Genomic DNA, 22697 nt, shown 5'->3' on the forward strand with positions numbered 1-22697 from the left:
AAATTACCTATATTTGCAGATCAGGTATGCTGGAGGTGGGTGTCGACAGGATCATTTCTCAAGTTGTGGATCCAAAGATTAATCACATATTCCGGCCTCAGGTTGAGAAAGCTGTTCATGAGTTTTTAGCAACTTCGGATCGGAAAGAAGAGCCTGCTGCTGTGAGTTTTGTACCAAACTCTGAGAAATTAGAGCCGACGATTTCAGGTACTATCTGAAATACTAAACTGACTGGTTCTTTATGTTCTGTATAAAAGATATATTTCAAAGATCTGTATTTGATTAATGGGCGCTGTATTATTGTCTGTCATTTTGATGAAGTGTTACTGATTGCATATATCTCAACTCTTCGGACTATCAGTATAAGCTATTGCAAGAGAATAAAAAATGAATTAAAAAGCTGCAAATTATAGAAAAATGACCAGTCCATTATATTTCTGATGATCAGAGGCTGTACTATGCCATGAAGGCAAATCTAAACTAACATTTTAGCAAATGTTGTTTTAGTGATTAGTTTGTGTCTCCAATAATTTTGGTGTTTGTACACAAAAAATCCTGCCTCGTTTGCAGTATTTTATAAAGCTAGCATGGTTCAATTGGATGAATCCAGAGAATCTTTCAGCATCCTGTGAATATATATTGCTATGGTCCTGGTGTAATTACAGACAGTGCTTTCATCTTTGAGTCAGACAGACAGATTGACCGGTCTTTGCAGGAGAAGTAACAGTGAAGCTGTTATTCAAGAGTAAATTGAATAGCAACTTCTAACAACCGCACATGCGCAGTTACACACAGAAATCAGGAAGTCGGTATCTGATATGTTCTGCTCCTCCTGAGGCTTCTCTATAACAGTATCTTGTCCAGAGCCACAGCTTTCAAATACATGGAAGGGTGTGAAGTGGATTACTTATGTGATGGGTACCCACTAAACATGCCAGAAAAGGTTAGGATCTGTCCATTCAAGTGTAAGTGAATTTTTAATGACGTAGTCTTAATTATTGCCAAGCAACTTCTTCGGCACTGAAAATTAACTTTTAGCAGGTGGAGTCTCATTTCTTCAGCTTTTAATTAGTCTTGAATATTTAAAATAATTAAACATAAATACATTTGTTTTTAGTTTTATCTCTCTTAATCCCATCTTTATCTCTCTATTTTGTTTTCTGTACATAATTTGGTATTAAATTAACTATTCTAGCTTACACTTCCTGGTTCAGGATCTGAGGGCGGAATTTTGCTGCCAGTGAGGAAGTCCTCATGTCGGAACACAAAGCGGGTGGCATGGGTGGATGGTGGAAGAGGAAATGCAATTTTATTGGGGACATCGAATTAACAACCAGCAGACGTGGTAGCCAGCCAATAATGCAGAGCAGGCAGGGGAAGTACTGGCCCCTAACAAGAAGGGGAGGCCTGACAAGTGTGGTAGCAATGAAATAGCAGCATCTAGAGGACAGATGGTGCCCAGATTTAGTGATGCCTCCCTGGAGGTGCTGCTGCAGGCAGCAAGGGCAAGGAGAGAAGTCCGCTTCCCTCATGAAAGCAAGTGGAGGCCAGCAAGGCACACCAAGAAGGCATGGCTGGAGATTGCTGAGGAGATTAGGTGCTGGGGGTTGATCCCACAGTCATGGTTGCAGGGCTGGAAGAGAATCAATGATCTGATGCGGTCAGGAAAGGTGAGTGGAGATCATAGCATTGTTGCAGTCTTGAATGTCACAAAAGTTGCACATGAAATGAGAAGAGGGTGCTCACCCAGGCATCGGTGCCAGCATTCCATGTCAGGTGCATAGCAGCTTCTCAGTGAAGGACCCTTTTCTGCCAAAGGTTGACTGCTGCACTGCCAATACTGAATGCCCAAGTGCAACAGGCATCCCTGTGGTGCCGTGATTGATATTGAGACTGCCACCAACATAGGCATGTAGCATGACTACGATGGGCAAGTTACAATGTGTATTTCTGTGATTGCAGGAGAAGAGAGCTCACAAAGCCAGAGAAAGGCAAAGAACTGGAGAAGGTGAGACATATCTCCCACTGCTGACTCCAATGGAAGAGGAGGCGATGGAACTAGGTGCCCTGGAAGCAGGACAGCCTGTCACTGATGGTGAAGCAGGTGTGGAGACTCGAGACAGTAAGTAGCCTAATGGAAGAAATTATTTAACCTTCTGGCAAGCAACAACTATAGCGCTCCTGTGCCCATCACTGAACACTGGACTCCAGTTGAAGGGCAGTCAGAAGGGTGTGATGGAACACACAGTACCCTCACATCGCTCTTCTCTCTCTTTCAGGTCAAATAGAAGATGAGGCAGCAGCCACGTCTGCGGAAGAGCTTAACACCTCAGGAGGAGGAGACATCTGAGGAGGCAGCGGCACAGCATTCCACCACACCCTCCCAGTGGTGGGCATTCGATTGTGTGTAGGAACGGTGGCACCATTTGGTGAGCACATCACAGGTGCACCCGAGCAGCTGTCGGAGGGAGTGACAGTTGCAGCCACTCCCAGTCGAAAGAATGTGGAAGGGCATGCATAGTTCAGCTTCAGGGTGGTGACATGCCTCAGGAATCATCATCAAGATGCTGGAGCAGCAGCGTGATGTGCATGGACATCTGTTGAAGCTCCCAGAGGCTTTGCGCACCCATGTGGAGGAGTCCATCCAGGCCCTGAGTGGTACATTGGGTGTACCACCCAATGGATGCAGGAGATACTCGCTGACCTCCTTGCCTTCGCCTCTTTCATGAGCTCTGCGGAGCAACAGCTGCATGAGAGGGGCACGAGACACCTGGAATCCTCTCCAGGTGCTCTTGCTCCTCAGCTGAGCAGGGAGGGGCAAGTATTCCCTGAAAGGGTAGAGGAGCAGCTGCCTGAAGTCCCTGGGGGGGGTGCCTCAAGGCCCTCCTGGCAGGGACGGCAGGTCCTCAGCCCCTCTGACTGTGACCCCTACGGCTCATGAGGCCTTGAGGACAGAGCTGGCTTCTACACAGGTGCAGGAGGCTCCCCGTGTGCTGGGGCCCTTTAGACAACTAGAGGACGACTGCTACGATCATTGAAAGCAATGGAGCAGAAAGGTAAGCGGCCTGCCTCCATATCAGCTGCTTGCTTAGGGGGAGCACAACGTAGGAGCACCTAGATTCACTTGGGTATGACTGGGTGATAGTTTATTGCCTTATGTCACATTGTTGCCTCAATGTGTGAAATGAAATGTAATCTGTTGCATCCACAAAATGATCCCTGTATTCATTTTTGTGCTATTGGGTCCTTAACAGCTGGAATGCTCCTCAGAAGAATATGATGGAAATTTCAGGACCACATGAGGTCAATTCATGATGTCATGACAGGCCCAATAAGATCTTGTCACCCTGTATCCATGCTCAAAGGCATGCAGGCAGTCTGAGAAGCTCGGATACCTGGGACTGCCTTAAAATGAAAGACATGACTGCTTCCCGGGAACCGTGCACAGACCTGAAGCGACCATTTGCGATGGTCGCAAACCAGCTGTACATTGAGCGAGTGGAATCCCTTCTTGTTTATGAAGACTGCTACCTGGTCTGCAGGAGCCTTGATGGTCACATGCAGTCGATTAGCCCCTGCACCTGGGGGAATCCGGCGACGGCCTCAAATTCTACAGCCCTGTCTTTCTGACTGGCCGCATCAGTACAAAATAGCACGCAATGGCCAGCCCTCTTGAACATGGCATATTTGACCAGCTTGATGCAGTAATGAGCTGCAGACTGGGAAATCCCACAGATGTGTCCAGAGGATCCCTTGAATGATCCCGATGGGTTAAAGTTCAGCGCCACCGTCCTTCATCGTAATAGACAATTAGTGCCCACCTCTTCCCATTGGGCTATAATCCTCCTCCATTATAGTGCACAGCTCGGTGACCACCTCCCTGGACAGGTGCAATTTTCAGTGACACTGATGCTCCGACATCAGCAGGAAGCAGTCCTCTATCGGTAAACCCTGTCAGGTGGCTAGCGTGTTCTGAGTCCAAGGCTAGTTGCATGCCCCTCTGCGCCCCTCCACCCTCATAATCCTCCTGTCCCTCCGGATGTTGCCGCTCTACTCCCAGGAGCTGCACCTCTCACACTCCTCCTCACTGGAAGTCTCAACACTGGCGTCCATGAGACCCATTGTCACTTGTAGTGCTCACTTCTCGAGGCCTCTGACCACCCCTTCCCCTTGCTGTACATACACAAGTTGCTCTTTGGAGAGAACACACAATCTGTAAGCCTCCGATGTGCTCGCCAAGTTTGTCCAGCCTCCAGCTTGCTACTCCGTCGATTTATTCACTTACCCTCCCTGCACTGAAATGCTGCTGTTTGCAGTGGCTGCCAACTGGCCCACACTGAGCTCCTGCCTCCTTCTAGATGGTGAGGCTTTGAAGCTCCATTCACATGCGTGTGGTAGAATTACTAATCCTCTGGAAAATACCTGATAATTGGCTTCTTAAAAGGCTGAATTGCCTGCACGGCGCCAAGAAGCATGGTCTCTGACCAGCTGTCCTGCCGCCTCTAAAATCCACCAGTGGCGCAAACACACCAGGCTTCCAACCCGACACGTTCCCCCACCATTTTGCAATCTGATCCACCTCACTGCTTGTCATCCAGGGTGCTAGTAAATTCCACTAAGTAAGGATTCTGGTGAATGAGAGAAAATTTCTTGCCCTGTTCGCACAGGTTCCAGTTCCTGTGCAGAGAGCGCCATGCTGCTTTGAATTTTTAATAACTGCAAGTTCCAGTGCAAAAGCCCACAAAAACTCTGGGCAAGAGTAAGTGCAACAATGCAGAGAAATGTGAAGTGGTTCATTTTGATAGGAAGAACAAAGAGAGACGATATAAAATAAAGGGTACAATTCTAAAGGGGGTGCAGGAGCAGAAGGACCTTGGTGTATATGTGCATTGAAGGTGGCAGGACAGGTTGAGAGAGTGGTTAATAAAGCATAGAGTATCCTGGCCTTTATTAATAGGGGCATAGAGTACAGGAGCAAGGAAGTCATGTTGAACTTGCATAAGATACTAGTTTGACCTCAGCTGGAGTATTCCATCCAGTGCTGGACGCTGCACTTTAAGAAAGATGTGAGGACATTGGAGAGAGTGCAGAAAAGATTCTCGAGAATGGTTCCAAGGATGAAGAACTTCAATTATGAAGATAAATTGGATAACTTGGGAATATTTTCCTTGGTGGAGAGAAAGCCGAGAGGTGATTTGATAGAGGTATTCAAAATCATGAAGGGCCTAGACAGAATAGAGAGAAACTGTTCCCACTCATGAAAGGATTTTTTTTTGCACTGGAGTGCTGACTTGGGTGCAATAAAGTGCTACAGTGGAAGTTTGGTAAGTGAGGATAATTAAGAGTTAATTTTATCTTAAATCTAATCTGTCTTTTATTTAGCAGATCAACTTAACAGTTGCTGTCAGGGTTGGGGAAGGTGAGTTTTAGACCAGCTTTAAACAGGGTTCATTCAGGCTTTGCTTGCAGCTGCACCTTGTTAATTAGAGAATTGGTTTAAACCAGTTTTAAAGGGGCTAGAGTGAGTCAGCATAAAAGTGAGCCATCTTACAGTGCTGACTTTGTTTGCATTGGAGTGCTGACTTTGTTTGCATTGGAGTGCTGACCTGGGTGCAATAGAGTGCTACAGTGGAAGTTTGGTAAGTGAGGAAGTTCGGTAAGGAGGGAGCGAGGAGCTCCTTTCATTTCCTACCTGTCCTCAGTGAGGGGAGCCCAGAGCTTCCAATGAGCACAGCTGACTGGGAGAAGACTCGGAGGGCGGAGTTCCGGACCGGTAAGTATAAAAAACTTACCTCTGGTAAAAAAAAACTGAAAGCGACGTCACAGGAAAGCTGTGACCTGATTGGCTGGTAGGGAATTTTTTTTTACTGAATTTGAAAATAAATGATTGATAAAAACCCTAATTAACTAATTAAAAAGTAGAGTTACTAAACCAGAAGGAGGAGATTACTGTATTTAGTTAGCATTTAATATTTATAGTAGGAATCTAGCACTAGGGACCACATAGTTATTATAACAATTTGGTAAGGATTTAATAAGTATTTATTTATCTAAATTAAGTTATTAATTAGTGCTAGAAATGTCAGTCAGAGGGGTGAAATGCTTCACCTGTGAGATGTGGAAGGTCTGTGACGCTTCCAGCGTTCCGGACAACTACGTCTGCAGGAAGTGTACCCAGTTGCAGCTCCTCACAGACCGCATGGATCGGTTGGAGCGGCAACTGAATGCACTTAGGAGCATGCAGGTGGCAGAAAGCGTCATAGACAGGAGTTTTAGAGAAGTGGTTACACCCAAGGTGCAGGCAGATAGATGGATGACCACTAGAAGGGGCAGGCAATCAGTGCAGGAATCCCCTGTGGCTATCCCCCTCTCTAACAAGAATACCATTTTGGATACTGTTCGGGGGGGGCGGGGGGGGGATGGCCCATCAGGAAAACAGCAGCAGCCACAGCAGTGGCACCACGACTGGCACTGTTGTTCAGCAGGGAGGGACAAAGCGCAGAAGAACAATAGTTATAGGGGACTCGAGAGTCAGGGGCACAGACAGGCGCTTCTGTGGACGTGAAAGAGACTCCAGGATGGTATGTTGCCTCCCTGCTGCTAGGGTCAAGGATGTCTCTGAACGGACAGGGGGAATTCTGAAGGGGGAGGGTGAACAGCCGGACGTTGTGGTACACATCGGTACCAATGACACAGGCAGGAAGAGTGACGAGGTCCTGCAGGGGGAGTTTAGGGAGTTCGGTAGAAAGTTAAAAGACAGGACCTCTAGGGTTGTAATCTCGGGATTACTCCCTGTGCCACGTGCCAGTGAGGCTAGAAATAGGAAGATAGTGCAGCTAAACACGTGGCTGAACAGCTGGTGTAGAAGGGAGGGTTTCAGATATCTGGACCATTGTGATCTCTTCAGGGACAGATTGGACCTGTACAAGAAGGACGGGTTGCATCTAAACTGGAGGGGCACAAATATCCTGGCTGCGAGGTTTGCTAGCGTCACTCGGGGGGGGGGTGGCGTTTAAACTAGTGTGGCAGGGGGGTGGGGACCAGAGCAGTAGGACAGCAAGTGAAATAAATGAGGGGGAACTAGTGAGTAAGGCCAGTAAGACTAAGAGGAAGAGCAGGCAGGGAGATGTTGCGGAGCACAGCGGGACTGGTGGTCTGAAGTGCATTTGTTTCAATGCGAGAAGTATAACAGGTAAGGCAGATGAACTTAGAGCTTGGATTAGTACTTGGAACTATGATGTTGTTGCTATTACAGAGACTTGGTTCAGGGAAGGACAGGTTTGGCAGCAAAATGTTCCGGGATTTAGAAGCTTCTGGCGGGATAGAGGGGGATGTAAAAGGGGTGGGGGAGTTGCATTACTTGTTAAGGAGAATGTCACAGCTGTACTGCGGGAGGACACATCGGAGGGGTCGTGCAGTGAGGCAATATGGGTGGAGCTCAGGAATAGGAAGGGTGCAGTCACGATGTTGGGGGTTTTCTACAGGCCTCCCAACAGCCAGCGGGAGGTAGAGGAGCAGATATGTAGACAGATTTTGGAAAGATGTAAAGGTAACAGGGTTGTGGTGGTGGGTGATTTTAGCTTCCCCTATATTGACTGGGACTCACTTAGTGCTAGGGGCTTAGATGGGGCAGAATTTGTAAGGAGCATCCAGGAGGGCTTCTTGAAACAATATGTAGATCGTCCAACTAGGGATGGGGCCGTACTGGACCTGGTATTGGGGAATGAGCCCGGCCAGGTGGTCGAAGTTTCAGTATGGGAGTATTTCGGGAACAGTGACCATTATTCCATAAGTTTTAAGGTACTTGTGGAGAGGGATAAGAGTAAACCTCGGGTGAAGGTGCTAAATTGGGGGAAGGCTAATTATAACAATATTAGGCAGGAACTGAAGAATTTAGATTGGGGGCGGCTGTTTGAGGGTAAATCAACATCTGACATGTGGGAGTCTTTCAAATGTCGGTTGATTAGAATCCAGGACCAGCATGTTCCTGTGAGGAAGAAGGGTAAGTTTGGCAAGTTTCGGGAACCTTGGATAACGCGGGATATTCTGAGCCTAGTCAAAAAGAAAAAGGAAGCATTCGTCAGGCCTGGAAGGCTAGGAACAGACGAATCCCTTGAATATAAAGACAGTAAAAAGGAACTTAAGCAAGGAGTCAGGAGGGCTAAAAGGGGTCATGTAATGTCATTGGCAAACAGGATTAAGGATAATCCCAAGGCTTTTTATACGTATATAAAGAGCCAGAGGGTAACTAGGGAAAGGGTTGGCCCAGTCAAGGACAGAGAAGGGAATCTGTGTGGAGCCAGAGGAAATGGGCGAGATACTAAATGAGTACTTTGCATCAGTATTCACCAAAGAGAAGGACTTGGTGGATGATGAGTCTAGGGAAGGGAGTGTAGATAGTCTCAGTCATCTCATTATCAAAAAGGAGGAGGTGTTGGGTGTCTTGCAAAGCATTAAGGTAGATAAGTCCCCAGGGCCTGATGGGATCTACCCCAGAATACTAAGGGAGGCAAGGGAAGAAATTGCTGGGACCTTGACAGAAATCTTTGCATCCTCATTGGCTACTGGTGAGGTCCCAAAGGACTGGAGAATAGCCAGGATAATCCAGGAAATTATAGCCCGGTGAGCCTTACGTCAGTGGTAGGGAAATTATTAGAGAGGATTCTTCGGGACAGGATTTACTCCCATTTGGAAACAAACAAACTTATTAGCGAGAGGCAGCATGGTTTTGTGAAGGGGAGGTCGTGTCTCACTAATTTGAGTGCGTCTTTTGAGAAAGTGACAAAGATGATTGATGAAGGAAGGGCAGTGGATGTTATCTATATGGACTTCAGTAAAGCCTTTGAAAAGGTCCCTCATGGCAGACTGGTACAAAAGGTGAAGTCACATGGGATCAGAGGTGAGCTGGCAAGATGGATACAGAACTGGCTCTGTCATAGAAGACAGAGGGTAGCAGTGGAAGGGTGCTTTTCTGAATGGAGGGATGTGACTAGTGGTGTTCCGCAGGGATCAATGCTGGGACCTTTGCTCTTTGTAGTATATATAAATGATTTGGAGGAAAATGTAGCTGGTCTGATTAGTAAGTTTGCGGACGACACAAAGGTTGGTGGAGTTGCGGATAGTGATGAGGATTGTCAGAGGATACAGCAGGATATAGATCGGTTGGAGACTTGGGCGGAGAAATGGCAGTTGGAGTTTAATTCGGACAAATGTGAGGTAATGCATTTTGGAAGAACTAATGCAGGTGGGAAGTATACAGTAAATGGCAGAACCCTTAGGAATATTGACAGGCAGAGAGATCTGGGCGTACAGGTCCACAGGTCACTGAAAATGGCAACGCAGGTGGATAAGGTAGTCAAGAAGGCATACGGCATGCTTGCCTTCATCGGTCGGGGCATAGAGTATAGAAATTGGCAAGTCATGCTGCAGCTGTACAGAACTTTAGTTAGGCCACACTTAGAATATTGCATGCAATTCTGGTCGCCACACTACCAGAAGGACATGGAGGCTTTGGAGAGGGTACAGAACAGGTTTACCAGGATGTTGCCTGGTCTGGAGGGCATTAGCTATGAGGAGAGGTTGGATAAACTCAGATTGTTTTCACTGGAACAACGGAGGTGGAGGGGCGACATGATCGAGGTTTACAAAGTTATGAGCGGCATGGACAGAGTGGATAGTCAGAAGCTTTTTCCCAGGGTGGAAGAGTCAGTAACTAGGGGACATAGGTTTAAGGTGAGAGAGGAAAAGTTTAGAGGGGATGTGCGAGGGAAGTTCTTTACACAGAGGGTGGTGAGTGCCTGGAAGTTGCTGTCGGGGGAGGTGGTGGAAGCAGGTACGATAATGACATTTAACAGGCATCTTGACAAATACATGAATAGGATGGGAATAGAGGGATACGGTCCCTGGAAGTGCAGAAGGCTTTAGTTTAGGCAGGCATCAAGATCAGCGCAGGCTTGGAGGGCCGAATGGCCTGTTCCTGTGCTGTACTGTTCTTTGTTCTTCGATTGAGAACAAGAGGGCACAGATTTAAAGTAATGGGTAAGAGAAGCAAAAGCAACATGAGGAAAAACTTTTTCATGCAGCAAGTGGTTAAGGTTTGGAATGCGCTGCCTGAGATTGTGATGGAGGCAGGTTCAATTGAAGCATTCAAAAGGGAATTTGACTGTTCCACGAAAAGTAAGAATGTGCAGGTTTATGGGGAGAAGGCAGGGGAATGGCACTAAGTGAATTGCTCTTTCAGAGAGCCGGTGCAGACACGATGGGCCGAATGACTCCCTTCTGTGCTGTAACAATTCTGTGATTCTGTAACGAATGGTTAGCACCACTCATTTGTCAGTGTTGGTAAAATCCAGGCATTGTAAATGATGGTTACTCATTACCTTTTCTAGGCAGTCAATAGTTAGATATTTTTGACAGTAGAGTTTTAGATGGCCAACACTGTACTGACCATGTCCTTTGGTCAGTTTGGTATCTTGATAAACACAACAAGTGACAGCACTATACTTCAGACTATTTGATCCCTTTTTTCCTTTTTCTTTTTGCAGCTTTCAGAATTTTTGCTTTTTTATTCATTCATGGGATGTGAGTGTCGTTGGCAAGGCTGTATTTATTGCCCATCCCTAATTGCCTTTTGAGCCGGTGTTGGGAGCTGCCACCTTGAATACAACTGACTGGCTTGCTGGGCCATTTCAGAGGGCAGTTGAGAGTCAACTATGTTGCTGTGGATCTGGAGTCACGTGTAGGTCAGACTGGGTTAGGACAGCAGATTTCCTTCCCTGAAGGATAATCCAGTTGTTCCATGGTCACCGTTACTGAGACTATCATTTTATTCCAGATTTCTTTATTTAATTAAATTTAAATTCCCCAGCTGCCGTGGCGGGATTTGAGTTTATGTCTCCGGCTTACTAGACCAGGCCTCTGGATTACTAGTCCTATAGTTGTACCACTATACTACTGTACCCATAAAGTCTGAAGTGTGTAATGGAGGGTTGTCTCACTGTACTTAAGTTTGTGCAGTATACATGCCCAAATGCTGTGTTTCCAGTCACTTCATTGTATGCAATGCGATATTTTTAATTATTAAAATGGAACAGTAATATATAGTATTTCATTTTGCATTACACTTCATGTTTTCAACTTGCAGGCCTTTCTTCTAGTGGTCCAAGTACAAGCAAAGCTAACGATGCTCTTTCTATCCTGGACACAATAACTTCTCTCAATCAGGAAGCCAGTGCTGCCAGATCTACAGTCGAGAATTCATCTAGTAAAAATGGTGAAAAAAGCTTGAAGAAAAACCTTATTTTAGAAATCAGCAAGTCTCAACAAAGTTTTGATTTAGGAATGGAGAAAGACCGCATTGCTGAAGAAACAGAAAAGCTTGTATTCGAAACCAAAATGGATGATGGAAAATTTTATTCTAAGCCAGAGGGCTCAGTTAATGCTTTGATACCTGTGAAGGATTTTGAGGAAATGGATGAAGAAAATGAGAATGTAGAGGAAAGTGTTGAAGATACTAATGAAGTAAAGGACAACATTGATAAGATGGATAAGAAAGATGTAATAGTATTAAGAAGGGATGAACATTCTGGACTTTCAAAGGAGGGGAGAAGAGGAAAGGGAAAAGAATGTGAATCTGTGAAACACATCGCTGCAGCTCTAACTATTAAACAGACAGCTAAGGAAAACTTAATGAAAGGTAATAAGAATGCTTTTCTGTTCTGTTTTTCACTGAGCAGACATTTATATAACTCAGTGGATTGTGATGCATGTGTATAGAACTATTATAGGAATCAGTAAAATACCAGTGAACGATCTAGGAACTAAAACATGCTGACAAAATACAAGGGGTCAACAAAATGCAAAGCTTATTTTTCATCACTAGTATTTTCTAGAATATGTGGAAAATTCTAAGTTTGAGTTGGTAAACAAAACAATGTCAAAATTTCACTAATTCTGTGCGTATACTTTAGCCTGCTTAAATATTTGTCATGGAACTCTGCACTGGTAAAATGTGTTGGAAAGCTTCCTTTTTCCTTTTTCTTTGTCGCATAATATAACTTTACTAAGTGCTGCAAGCAGAATTGTTAATTATTGACTAATTGGAGATGAACCTGTATTGATTATTTTAACAAGTTCATTTTTGCAGTGAAATAAAATTGCCAAATGGAAATTTTTGTTTTATGTATATGTACCCATGGTTGAGGAAAAAGGAAGCCATATTGGAAGCACTGTCATGGAAGATAGCATCAGAAAAATGCGTCAGACGGAGAAACTGGGAGAATGGAATGGAGTCCTTACAGGAGGCAGGGTATAGGAGAATTGAGGGCAGGTGGGAATGTGAGAGGGAAAAATGGGATTAATGTAGGATTTGTATAAATGGGTGGTTGATGGTCGGCGCGGACTCGATGAGCTGAAAGGCCTGTTTCAGTGCTGTATCTATGACTGAATAAAATTGGTGAGATAGAGACACAAACTGCTGTGGGCTTGTATTTGATTATAAATAGTTAAATAACACACAGAGACTGGGCTGGATTTTCAATTCCTGGAGGTGGGAAGGCCCGAAAACTGAGTGTGATGTACAGGATTGTCTGCATATTCCCACCTCTAGACCATTCTCATTCTGGGATGAGTGAAGGGGTGATGGGTGCTAGCCTATCAGTACAATTAAATGGCCTATTAAGGCCAGTCAGCAGTAGCAGACCAGAAAAAATGGGCACAATTTTTGTTCTGAGGTCAGGGACCTGATGTTTGGGTGAATTTCAAGGTCACATCTGCGTCAGACACTCATTGCGCTCTGTAGCAATGGCAAATTCACCCGAACATCAGGGTCCTGACCCCAGGACAGGAATTCTGCCCATTTTTTCTGGTCGGCTACTGCTGACTGGCCTTAATAGGCCATTTAATTGTATTGATAGGCTACCCATTGTCTGCGGGCTGGTAGCCATCACCCCCTCGTTCATCCCAGAATGAGAATGGCCCGGAGGTGGGAACATGCAGACAATCTGGTACATCACACTCTGACACCAGTTTAAGGGCTTTCCCACCTCTGGGAATTGAAAATCCAGCCCGGTGTCAATCTCCATCAGGTCACTCCTTAACTTTCACAGCTTGAATCAAAAGAAAGCCCCAACTTTTCAGTTCTCTTCACAACCATAACCTCATCATTCAGAATAAGGTGTTTCTTCTCCAGGGCAATTAGGGATGAGCAACAAATGCTGGCCTTGCCAGCAATGCTCACATCCCATGAAAGAATAAAAATAAATTGCTTTATTATTTTAGCTATGCTGGAGCGCCAAAAAAGATATTCAATATTCCAATAATAACCTTGTTAAGACATGAGTTCAACATTATTTGCTTTTGTCTTCTCTCAGGTACATTGCCATTTTACATCTTCGTCTACTCTTGCTGCAATTTTTATATGCTGTTAGATCTGCATGTCAAGTTTCATGTGCTCCCATTTAAAATTTTACTGTTTTAGGTTGCATTTCCTTTCTCCCTTCTTGCTTCCAAAATCACATTTGTTTTACATTGAACTGAATCAGCCTCATCCTTACTGCCTGTCTATTTCCTTCTGCAGTCTGTCGGATCCTTCTCTCAGTTTGCCATACCCTATCCCCACATGGTGGTGGTAAAAAATTGTTTCAATAATTTTCCCTCAATTCCTAAGTCCAGTTCACTTTATACGTGTACCTAGTAAATGAGATGTCTCAACACAGACCTCTTGTAGAACACCACTCATCTTTCTGGTCCTTTTTTACTTGTCTCTTTCTGTCCTCTAGCCATGTTCCTCTTAATTCCATGTGTTTTTACCTTTGCTACAAGTCTTCTATGTGATACCTTATCAAAAGGTTTTGAATATCTAAACAAACTGCATTCATTGCATTTCTTCTATAAACTGCTACTTCAAATAATTCTGTAAAGCTGGTCAAACGTGACGGCTTTAGAAATCTATGCTGACCCTGAATAACTAATTGACCTACAGGTTTATTCTTTCTCTCATTGAGAGGAGTCACAGCAACCACTCTGCAATTCCCTAGACCAATTTTCTTGTCCATAAAATTTTGGAAAATTCTAGTAGGAGCTTCCATTATTTCTTCCCTTGGGATTCCTGAATGTAAATGTAAGTTCCTGTGATTTGTCTATCTTTAGTACCATCTCTATGAACAGTAACCTCCAGTAATAGCTGTCAATTCCACAGTCTTGTATCCATCCACTGTTTGAAAACAGAGGCAATGTGTTTATTATCTGTCATTCTGTCACTCTCAACTCAGTTTGCCTCCATTGCCTTTTAATTGATATCTTCTGAATAGCTCAGTTACTTTGTAGAATAAATAAAGTACTATATTATAAAATTATTAGTTCAGAACAATAAACTATCTAACTGCAATGCCAATAGAATACATTCTCTGCATTCTGTCTCTGGAAAGTATTTAATCTGAATGAGAAAAAGATAAAGCATGGGATAAGATAAACATAAAGCTGTACAATTAACTTTATTGGAAATTAGTTTCTAAGTGAAATGTCACATTGTTGAAATTTTAAAGTTGATCTACACTGTCACTCTTTAGAATATTCTTTGGAGGATTCTGATTTTGAAGGCCTGAGCGACATCACTGTTAGTTCCGTCCATACCAGTGATCTTTCTTCTTTTGATGTGGATGATGATGAAGAGGAGGAGGGTGAAGTTCCAGCTTCTGACAGCACTGAAGACCTGGATCAAAGTTCGGAAGGTACTACCTCTGTCTTCAATAACCAGAATTTTTTGCATGACTTGATGTGAGCCAGTTTACCAAGATAAACATCATGTTAGATTAAATAGTCAGAGCATGAGTGCAAGGAGAAAATTTACTCCGCATTCAATGTCAGTTTGGGCTAGCCTGCCTCCAAACATTAGTCTTAGATGTAGATCTTTCTTCAGAACTAAAATATAAGCAGGGAATCAAATAATAGTTAATTCAGTCACAGCTTGCTCTCATGATTGTTTCTTTCCCCTTTGTTCTCTTAATTTTTCAGTTTCGGAGACTACACAAACCATAATCTGCCTTTGCTGTTGGAATAGCTGTATGTTCCCAACATTTTCTGTTTTTATTGCATGTATGTTGCTCCACGAAACTGTATAAAATTGAAGTGATGTTGTAATACTGGTTTAAAAGTTTCTTTATAAAATACTTTGAAAACACGTTGGATTCTGTAAGTTCAGATTAAGGAGCTGCTGATGATCTGAAAGGAATTTTTCATGTGTAGTTAACCAACTTCATTGCTATTCTATTTGGAATTACTTCCTTCCTCACTTAAATAATTTTTTCCTATTATTTCTGGTTGTAACTGTAGCCTCACTTAGATTGCAGGAGCCACTTAAGCCTAACAGACTTTGTCAAAAGAAGTGTTGTTTGAATTCACCACTTTGGTTAAAATAGCAGAAAAGTTTTGCTAATGCCAAAAGGAGAGTCTTTCAGTAAACTTTATATCACAAACAATTTGAATCTAGAAGCCTTTAATGGTTGCTTTGGGGCAAAAAGGGCATTGGGATATAAATAGATTTTATTGAATGGTTACAGCACAGAAGAAGGCCATTCGATCTGTCCATGCTGGCTCTCTGCAGGTGCAGTTTAGCTAATACCACTCCCTGGCACTCTGCAATTTTCTTTCCCTTCAGGTGCTTATGCAGTTGACTTTTGAAAGTCATGATTGAATCTGCCTCCACCATGCTTTCAGGCAACGCATTCAAGATCCTAACCACACGCTGCGTTAAAAAAAAAAGATTTTTCCTCATTTCGTCTTTGGTTCTTTTGCCAATCACTTTAAATTTGTGTCCGCTGGTTCGCGACCCTTTTGCCAATGGGAACAGTTTCTGTGCACTCTGTCTAGACCCCTAATGATTTTGAACACTTCTATCAAATCTCCTCTCAACGTCCTCTTTAATGAGAGCAACTGCAGACTCTCCAGTCATATTGACATAACTGGAGTCCCTCATCCCTAGAACCATCCTTGTAATTCTTTTCTGTGCCTGGTAAAGCCTTCATATCCTTCTTAAAGTGTGGTGCCCAGAATTGGAAACCATACTCCCAGTAGAGACCAAACCAGTGTTTTATAAAGGTTCATCATAACCGTCTTGCTTTTGTTACTCTGTGCCTCTATTTATAAAGCTCAGGACCTTGTATGCCTTTTTAACAACTTTCTTAGCCTGTTCTGCTACCTTTAACAATTTGTGCACATATACCCCCAGGTCTCTCCGTTCCTGCACCCCCTATAGATTTGCACCCTTTAGTTTACATTGCTTTTCATTCCTCCTATCGGAATGTATCACTTCACACTTCTCTGCTTTAAATTGCATCTCCCATGTATCTGTCCATTCCACCAGCCTGTGTCATCTGCAGATTTTGAAATTGTGCCCTGCATACCCAAGTCTAAGTCATTAATATAGGCGAAGAAAGCAGTGGTCCTAGTACTGACCTCTGGGGAACCGCACTGTATACCTTTCTCCAGTCCGAAAAGCAACCGTTCACCACTACTCTCTGTTTCCTGTCATTCAGCCAGTTTCGTATCCATGCTGACACTTTCCCTTTTATTCCATGGACGTCAACTTTACCACATCAATCGCATTACCTTGATCAACCCCCTTTGTTATCTCATCATAAAACTCAATCAAGTTGGTTAAACATTAGTAGTTAAAATAGTTTGTGTTTTAAAACTAAGTATTTTTCTTGTTTCCAAGTCCAGTAAATACTTCAGATCAGTTATCTAAATTGTTTTCATAATGTATGGCCAATTTTTAAAAAAATCTGGCTTATTTGGTTCTTGAAATAAATGAGAATCTCAAGAGGGCAACTCTAGAAATTATATTTTATTGCTTGTCACCAAAACTGTATAACAGTGATAAGTTGGAAGCTTGTGTATTATTTTTAGCTGTTCAGAGTGCAAGTGCAATGAATTTCTACAGCATTAATTTGAAACAACAACAAATTGTATTTATATAGCACCTTTAACATAAAACATCCCAAGGCACTTCACAGGAGCATTATCAAGCAAAATCTGACACCTAGCCACACAAGGAGACATTAGGGCAGATGACCAAAAGCTTGATCAAAGGTGTAGGTTTTAAGGAGCATCTTATAGGAGAAAAGAGAGGTAGAATTGTGGCAAAGTTTAGGGAGGGAGTTCCAGAGCTCAGGGCCTTGGCAGCTGAAGGTCTGGCCACCATTTGTGGAGCGATTAAAATAGGGATGCTGAAGAGGCCAGAATTACAGAGTACAAATATCTTGGAGAATTACAAAATAAAAATTATTTAGCTCGGGGTACAACTGCCTAAAATGTTGTGTGCAAAGTAGCTCTTCAAGTTTATTTTTAGTCACTGCTAATAGATCTCCCATCATGTTGCTCACAGTACGTGGTCTGGTTCCACAAGCTTTGTGCCTTCTCATTCTCTCCTAATGTCTCGATATCTGTTGCCTGTGCCAATGTGTCTGTCTCTGTGATCTGTTTGTGCCCCTAATCAGTTTTTTATTTGTTTCATGAGATGTGGGCGTCACTGGCAAGGCCAGCATTTGTTGTCCATCCTTAATTGCCCTTCTGAAGGTTTTGGTGAGCTGCCTTCTTGAACCGCAGCAGTCCATCTGGTGCAGGTACATCCACAGTGCTGTTAGGGAGGGAGTTCCAGAATTTGATCCAGTAACAGTGAAGGAACGGCGCTATATTTCTAAGTCAGGATGGTGTGTGGCTTGGAGGGGAAATTGGCGATGGTGGTCTATTATCATCTGAAAGTCGTCGACTTGAAACATTAACTCTGTTTCTCTTTCCACAGATGCTGCCTGACCTGAGTATTTCCAGCATTTTCTGTTTTTATGTGTGCTAGTTTGTCTGTCTACCATATCTTTTGTATGCACTGTAGGGTCCTGCTCTCCCTTGCTAAAACTGCTCACTATTCTGGAAGGCAAAGACAACTCCTGGTTTCTCTTCACCACAAACTGTCTTCTTAAACCACTCTCCCATCCGTCCTCTACCCTCACTTCCGACAAGTGTGAGGAGCTTATGGAATTTTTTTGTCATATGGATCGAGAGCATCCGTTCAGCTGCTTCTCCCACTTCCGCCCCTTCCACTAGCTCACTAGACCAACCTTCCCCTAATGTTACCCGCTGCCCGAACCTGGAACTTGCATCTTTCTCGAGATTCTATTCCATCACCTGCCTTGCTCTCTCTGAGCTCATCATGATCTTGAGGCTCACCACCTGCTCCCTTGACCCTGTTCCGACCAAACTGTTGACCACCTAACTTCTCTTCCTGGGCCCCATGTTATTTAATATTAATGGTTCCCTCTCCTCAAGGTACTGCCACCCACCTCCCCCCTTCAAATTTGCCATCATCACCCCCTCCTCAAAAACTCAACATAGTCCCTCTGTCCTTGCAAGCTACTGCCCCATCTCCAACCTCCCTTTCCTCTCAAGTCCTTGAACACATCATCTCCCAAAACCGTGCCCATCTTTTCCACAATTCCATGTTTGAATTCCTCCAATCAGGTTTCTGTCCCCGCCGCAGTACTGAAATGTCCCTTATCAAAGTAACAAATGACATTCTATGTAACTTGCTGTAATGCCTCTCCTCCTTTGTCCAGATGGGTGGAATTGCCTTTACCTGGTTCCATTCTTAACTTTTGAATCATAGCCAGAGAATCACCTGCAACTGCTTATCTTCCTACTCTCCCTCTGTTACCTCGAGTTCCCCCAGGATCCATCCTTGTCTGCTTCTATTTCTCATCTGTATGCTGCTCCTTGGTAAATTTATTTGAAAACAGAACATCAGGTTCCACGTGTATGCTGATGACACTTGGCTGCATCTCACCATCACCTCTCGATTTCTCCATTATCTCTGAATTGTCACATTGCTTCTCCAACATGCAATATTGGATGAGCAGAAATTTACTCCAACTGAATATTGGCAAGACTGAAGCATTGTCTTTGGTCTCTGCCGCAGACATCATTCCCTACCTAGTATTTCCATCCCTGGCAACTGTTTGAAGCTGAGCCAGACTGTTTGTAACTTTGATTTTGTGTTTCACCCCGAGATGGCTTCTGACCACTCATCTGCTTCATCACCAACTTCTACCTTTGTAACGTTGCCTGATTCTGGCACTGTCTCAGCTCATCTGCAGCTGACACTCTCCATGCCTTTGTTACCTCTAGACTTGAGTATTCCAATGCACTCCTGGCTAGTCTCCCATCTTCAACACTACATAAACTTGTGCTCATCCAAAACTCTGCAGATCTGCTCTGAACTAGCACCAAGTCTCATTCACCCATAACTCCTGTGGTTGCTGACCTACACTGGCACTGGCACCTGGTCTGATAATGACGCAATTTTAGAATCCTTATCTTTGTTTTCAAATCCTTCATGGCCTCCCGATCTCTGTAATCGCCTCCAGCCCGACGAGCTTTTGAGGCCTCTGTGTTCCTCCGATTCTGGCCTATTGCGTATCCCCAATTTTAATTGTTCCATCACCGATGGCAGTGCTTTCAGCTACCTTGTCAGTGTAAGTGCCCCCCAGTATCATCTGTGGCTCAATTGCTTACTCAGCGGCTCACTCTCATTTCTAGGTCAGGACTTGAGCATGAAAATCTAGGCTGATGCTCCAGTGCAGTACTGAAGGAGTGTTGCACTGTTGGAGGTGCCATCTTTCAGATGAGAAATTAATCCGAGGCCCCGCCTTCCCTGTCAGGTGGGCATAAAAGATCCCATAGCACTATTTAGAAGAGCAGGTGAGTTATTCCCAGTCTCCTGGTCAATATTCAGTCTTCAATCACCATCACAAAGAAAACAGATTACCTGGTAATTATCACTTTGCTGTTGTGGGAGCTTGCTGTGTGCAAATTGGCTGCTGCGTATCCTACGTTACAACAGTGACTACACTTCAAAAGTACTTCATTGACTATGGATCATCCTAGGGTCATGAAAGGCACTATACAAATGCAAGTCTTTTTAAGTTCTGAAATTCCCTCCCTAAATATCTCTGCCTTTCTACCTCATTCATTCATCTTTTAAGATGCTCCTTTAAACTTACCTCTTTAACCAAGATTTGAATCATCAGTCCTGCTCCTGTGCCTCTGTCAGATTTTGTTTTTAAGTTATGACTTTTATGGCTGAATAACATAAGAAATAGAAGCAGGGGTATACCGATAGTTCCTCAGGGGAGTGCAGCCAGAGCAAAGCCTGAGGCACCACAGGTGTCTCAGCTGCACAAGAGGGGAGGAAGAAGAGCGGAAAAGCAGTAGTGATAGGGGATTCGGTAGTCAGGGGATCAGACAGACATTTCTGCGGCAGTGAACGTGACTCCAGGATGGTGTGTTGCCTCCCTGGTGCCAGGGTCAAGGATGTCACGGAGAGGCTGCAGGACATCCTTCTGGGGGATGGTGAACAGCCAGAGGTCGTGGTCCACATTGGTACCAATGACATAGGTAGGAAGAGGGATGAGGTCCTGAAAGCAGATTTTAGGGAGTTAGGAAGGAAATTAAAAAGCAGGACCTCAAGAGCAGCAATCTCAGGATAACTCCCAGTGCCATGTGCTAGTGAGCATAGGGATAGGAGGATTGATCGATTGAACACATGGCTGGAGAATTGGTGTAGGAAGGAGGGCATCAGATTTCTGAGGCATTGGGACTGGTTCTGGGACAGGTGGGAACCTGTACAAGAAGGTCAGGTTACACCTTAACAGGACCGGAACTAATATCCTCGTGTGGGAGATTTGCTAGTGCTGTTGGGGAGGGTTTAAATTAGCTTGTCAGGGGGTTGGGAGCCTGAGGGGTAGCTCAAATTGGAAGGAAGTAAAGCTGGTAAATGGAGGTAGAAAGGTAGTAAGCCACATTAGAAGGCAGACAAAACAAACAAACATCAACTAGGCTTAGAATGTAGAATAATGTCAAGAGGACAAGGTTAAAGGCACGCTACATGCATGCAGCATTTGCAACAAGGTAGAGATTTAAAGGCACAAATAGAGGTAAATGGGTATGATCTAATTGGCATTGCGGAAACGTAGCTACAGGGTGACCAAGACTGGAAATTGAATATTCGAGGTTATTCGACATTTAGGAAGGACAGGCAAAAAGGAAAAAGAGGTAGTGTTGCACTGCGAATAAGAGATGGGATCAGTACATTAGTAAGGAAGGATCTCCGATCAGACGAGCAAAATGTGGAATCCGTTTGGGTGGAGCTAAGAAACAGCAAGGGGCAGCAAACATTGGTAGGAGTTGTTTATAGGCCACCAAACAGTAGTGGTAGTGTGGGGCATGGTATTAATCAGGTGATTAGAGAAGCATATAGCATGGGTAATGCAATAATCATGGGTGACTTCAATCTGCATATAGACTGGGTAAATCTACAGCAACTATACATTCCTTCAAGGCGCAAAAACCCCAAAAGAAAAGGCAGTCGACTGTAGCTAACAAAGGAAGTTAAGGATTGTAAAAGATTAAAAGAAAAGGCCTATAAAGTTGCCAGAAATAGTAATAAGCCTGGGGATTGGGAGTATTTTAGAATACAGCAAAGGAGGACCAAAAAACTGATAAAGGGAGAATAGAATGTGAATGTAAACTAGAGAAAACATAAAAGCAGACTGCAAAAGCTTCTATAGATAACTAAAAAGGAAACGTTTGTCTAAGAGAAATGTGGGTCCATTACAGGCAGAGTCAGGAGAATTTATAATGGAGAACGGAGAAATGGCAGAGAAGCTAAATGATTACTTTGTGTCTGGCTTCACTGAGGAAGATAGAAGAAATCTCCCAGAATTAGAGATCCAAGGGGCTAGGAAAATGAAGAATTGAAGGAAATTAGTATTAGTAAGGAGGTTGTATTGGAGAAATTAATGAGGCTGATGGTTGCTAAGTCCCTGGGACCTGATATTCTGTATCCCAGAGTATTGAAGGAGGTAGTTATGGAGATAGTGGATGCATTGGTGATCATCTTCCAAAATTGTATAGATTCTGGAACAGTTCCTGCAGATTGGAAGGTGGCAAATGTTACCCCACTATTTAAGAAGAGAGGGAGAGAGAAAACAGGGAACTACAGACCTGTTAGCCTTCCAGCAATAGTAGGAAAATGCTAGAATCTATTCTGAAGGATGTGATAAATGGACACTTGGATAATAATCTGGTTGGGCGTAGTCAACATGGATTTATGAATGGGAAATTGGGTTTGACGAGCCTGTTGAGTTTTTTGAGGATGTTACGAACACAACTGATAAAGGGGAGTCGGTTGGCGTAGTATACTTGGATTTTCAGAAGGCTTTTGATAAAATCCCCTTGAGATTGGTTAGCAAAATTAAAGCACACGGAATAGGAGGTAATGTACTGGCATGGATTAAGGATTGGTTAACAGGCAGAAAACAGAGTAGGAATAAACTGGTCATTCTCGCGTTGGCAGGCTGTGACTAGTGGGGTAGCACAAGAGTCAGTACTTGGGCCCCAGCTGTTCACAATGTATATGAATGATTTGGATGTGGAGACTAAATGTAATATTTGCAAGTTCGTGGATGACACAAAACTAGGTGGGAATGTGTGTTGTGAGGAAGATGCAAAGCGGCTTCAAGGAGATTTGGACAGACTTAGTGAATGGGCAAGAACATGGCAGATGGAATATAATGTGGAAAAATGTGAAGTTATCCACTTTGGTAGGAGGAACAGAAGTGTAGAGTATTTCTTAAATGGTAAGAGAT

The 22697-nt window shown here is 43.8% G+C and overlaps 1 protein-coding gene across 2 annotated transcripts in view; it reads left to right on the forward strand.

Moving 5' to 3' along the window:
• The window catches only part of bod1l1 (biorientation of chromosomes in cell division 1-like 1), a 102400-nt gene that overhangs the window by 23537 nt on the left and 56166 nt on the right, over window positions 1-22697 (forward strand). The window contains exons 3-5 of one of the 2 annotated variants that reach the window (XM_068037978.1): window positions 20-207; window positions 11144-11695; window positions 14568-14729. In XM_068037978.1, the coding sequence (XP_067894079.1) occupies window positions 20-207; window positions 11144-11695; window positions 14568-14729 (902 nt within the window). Of the gene's footprint in view, window positions 1-19; window positions 208-2020; window positions 2123-11143; window positions 11696-14567; window positions 14730-22697 lie in introns of those variants that run through there. The other variant, XM_068037983.1, reaches the window with a different exon arrangement.

Source organism: Heterodontus francisci, chromosome 1 (genome assembly GCF_036365525.1).
Source record: "Heterodontus francisci isolate sHetFra1 chromosome 1, sHetFra1.hap1, whole genome shotgun sequence".
Taxonomy (NCBI): Eukaryota; Metazoa; Chordata; class Chondrichthyes; order Heterodontiformes; family Heterodontidae; genus Heterodontus; species Heterodontus francisci.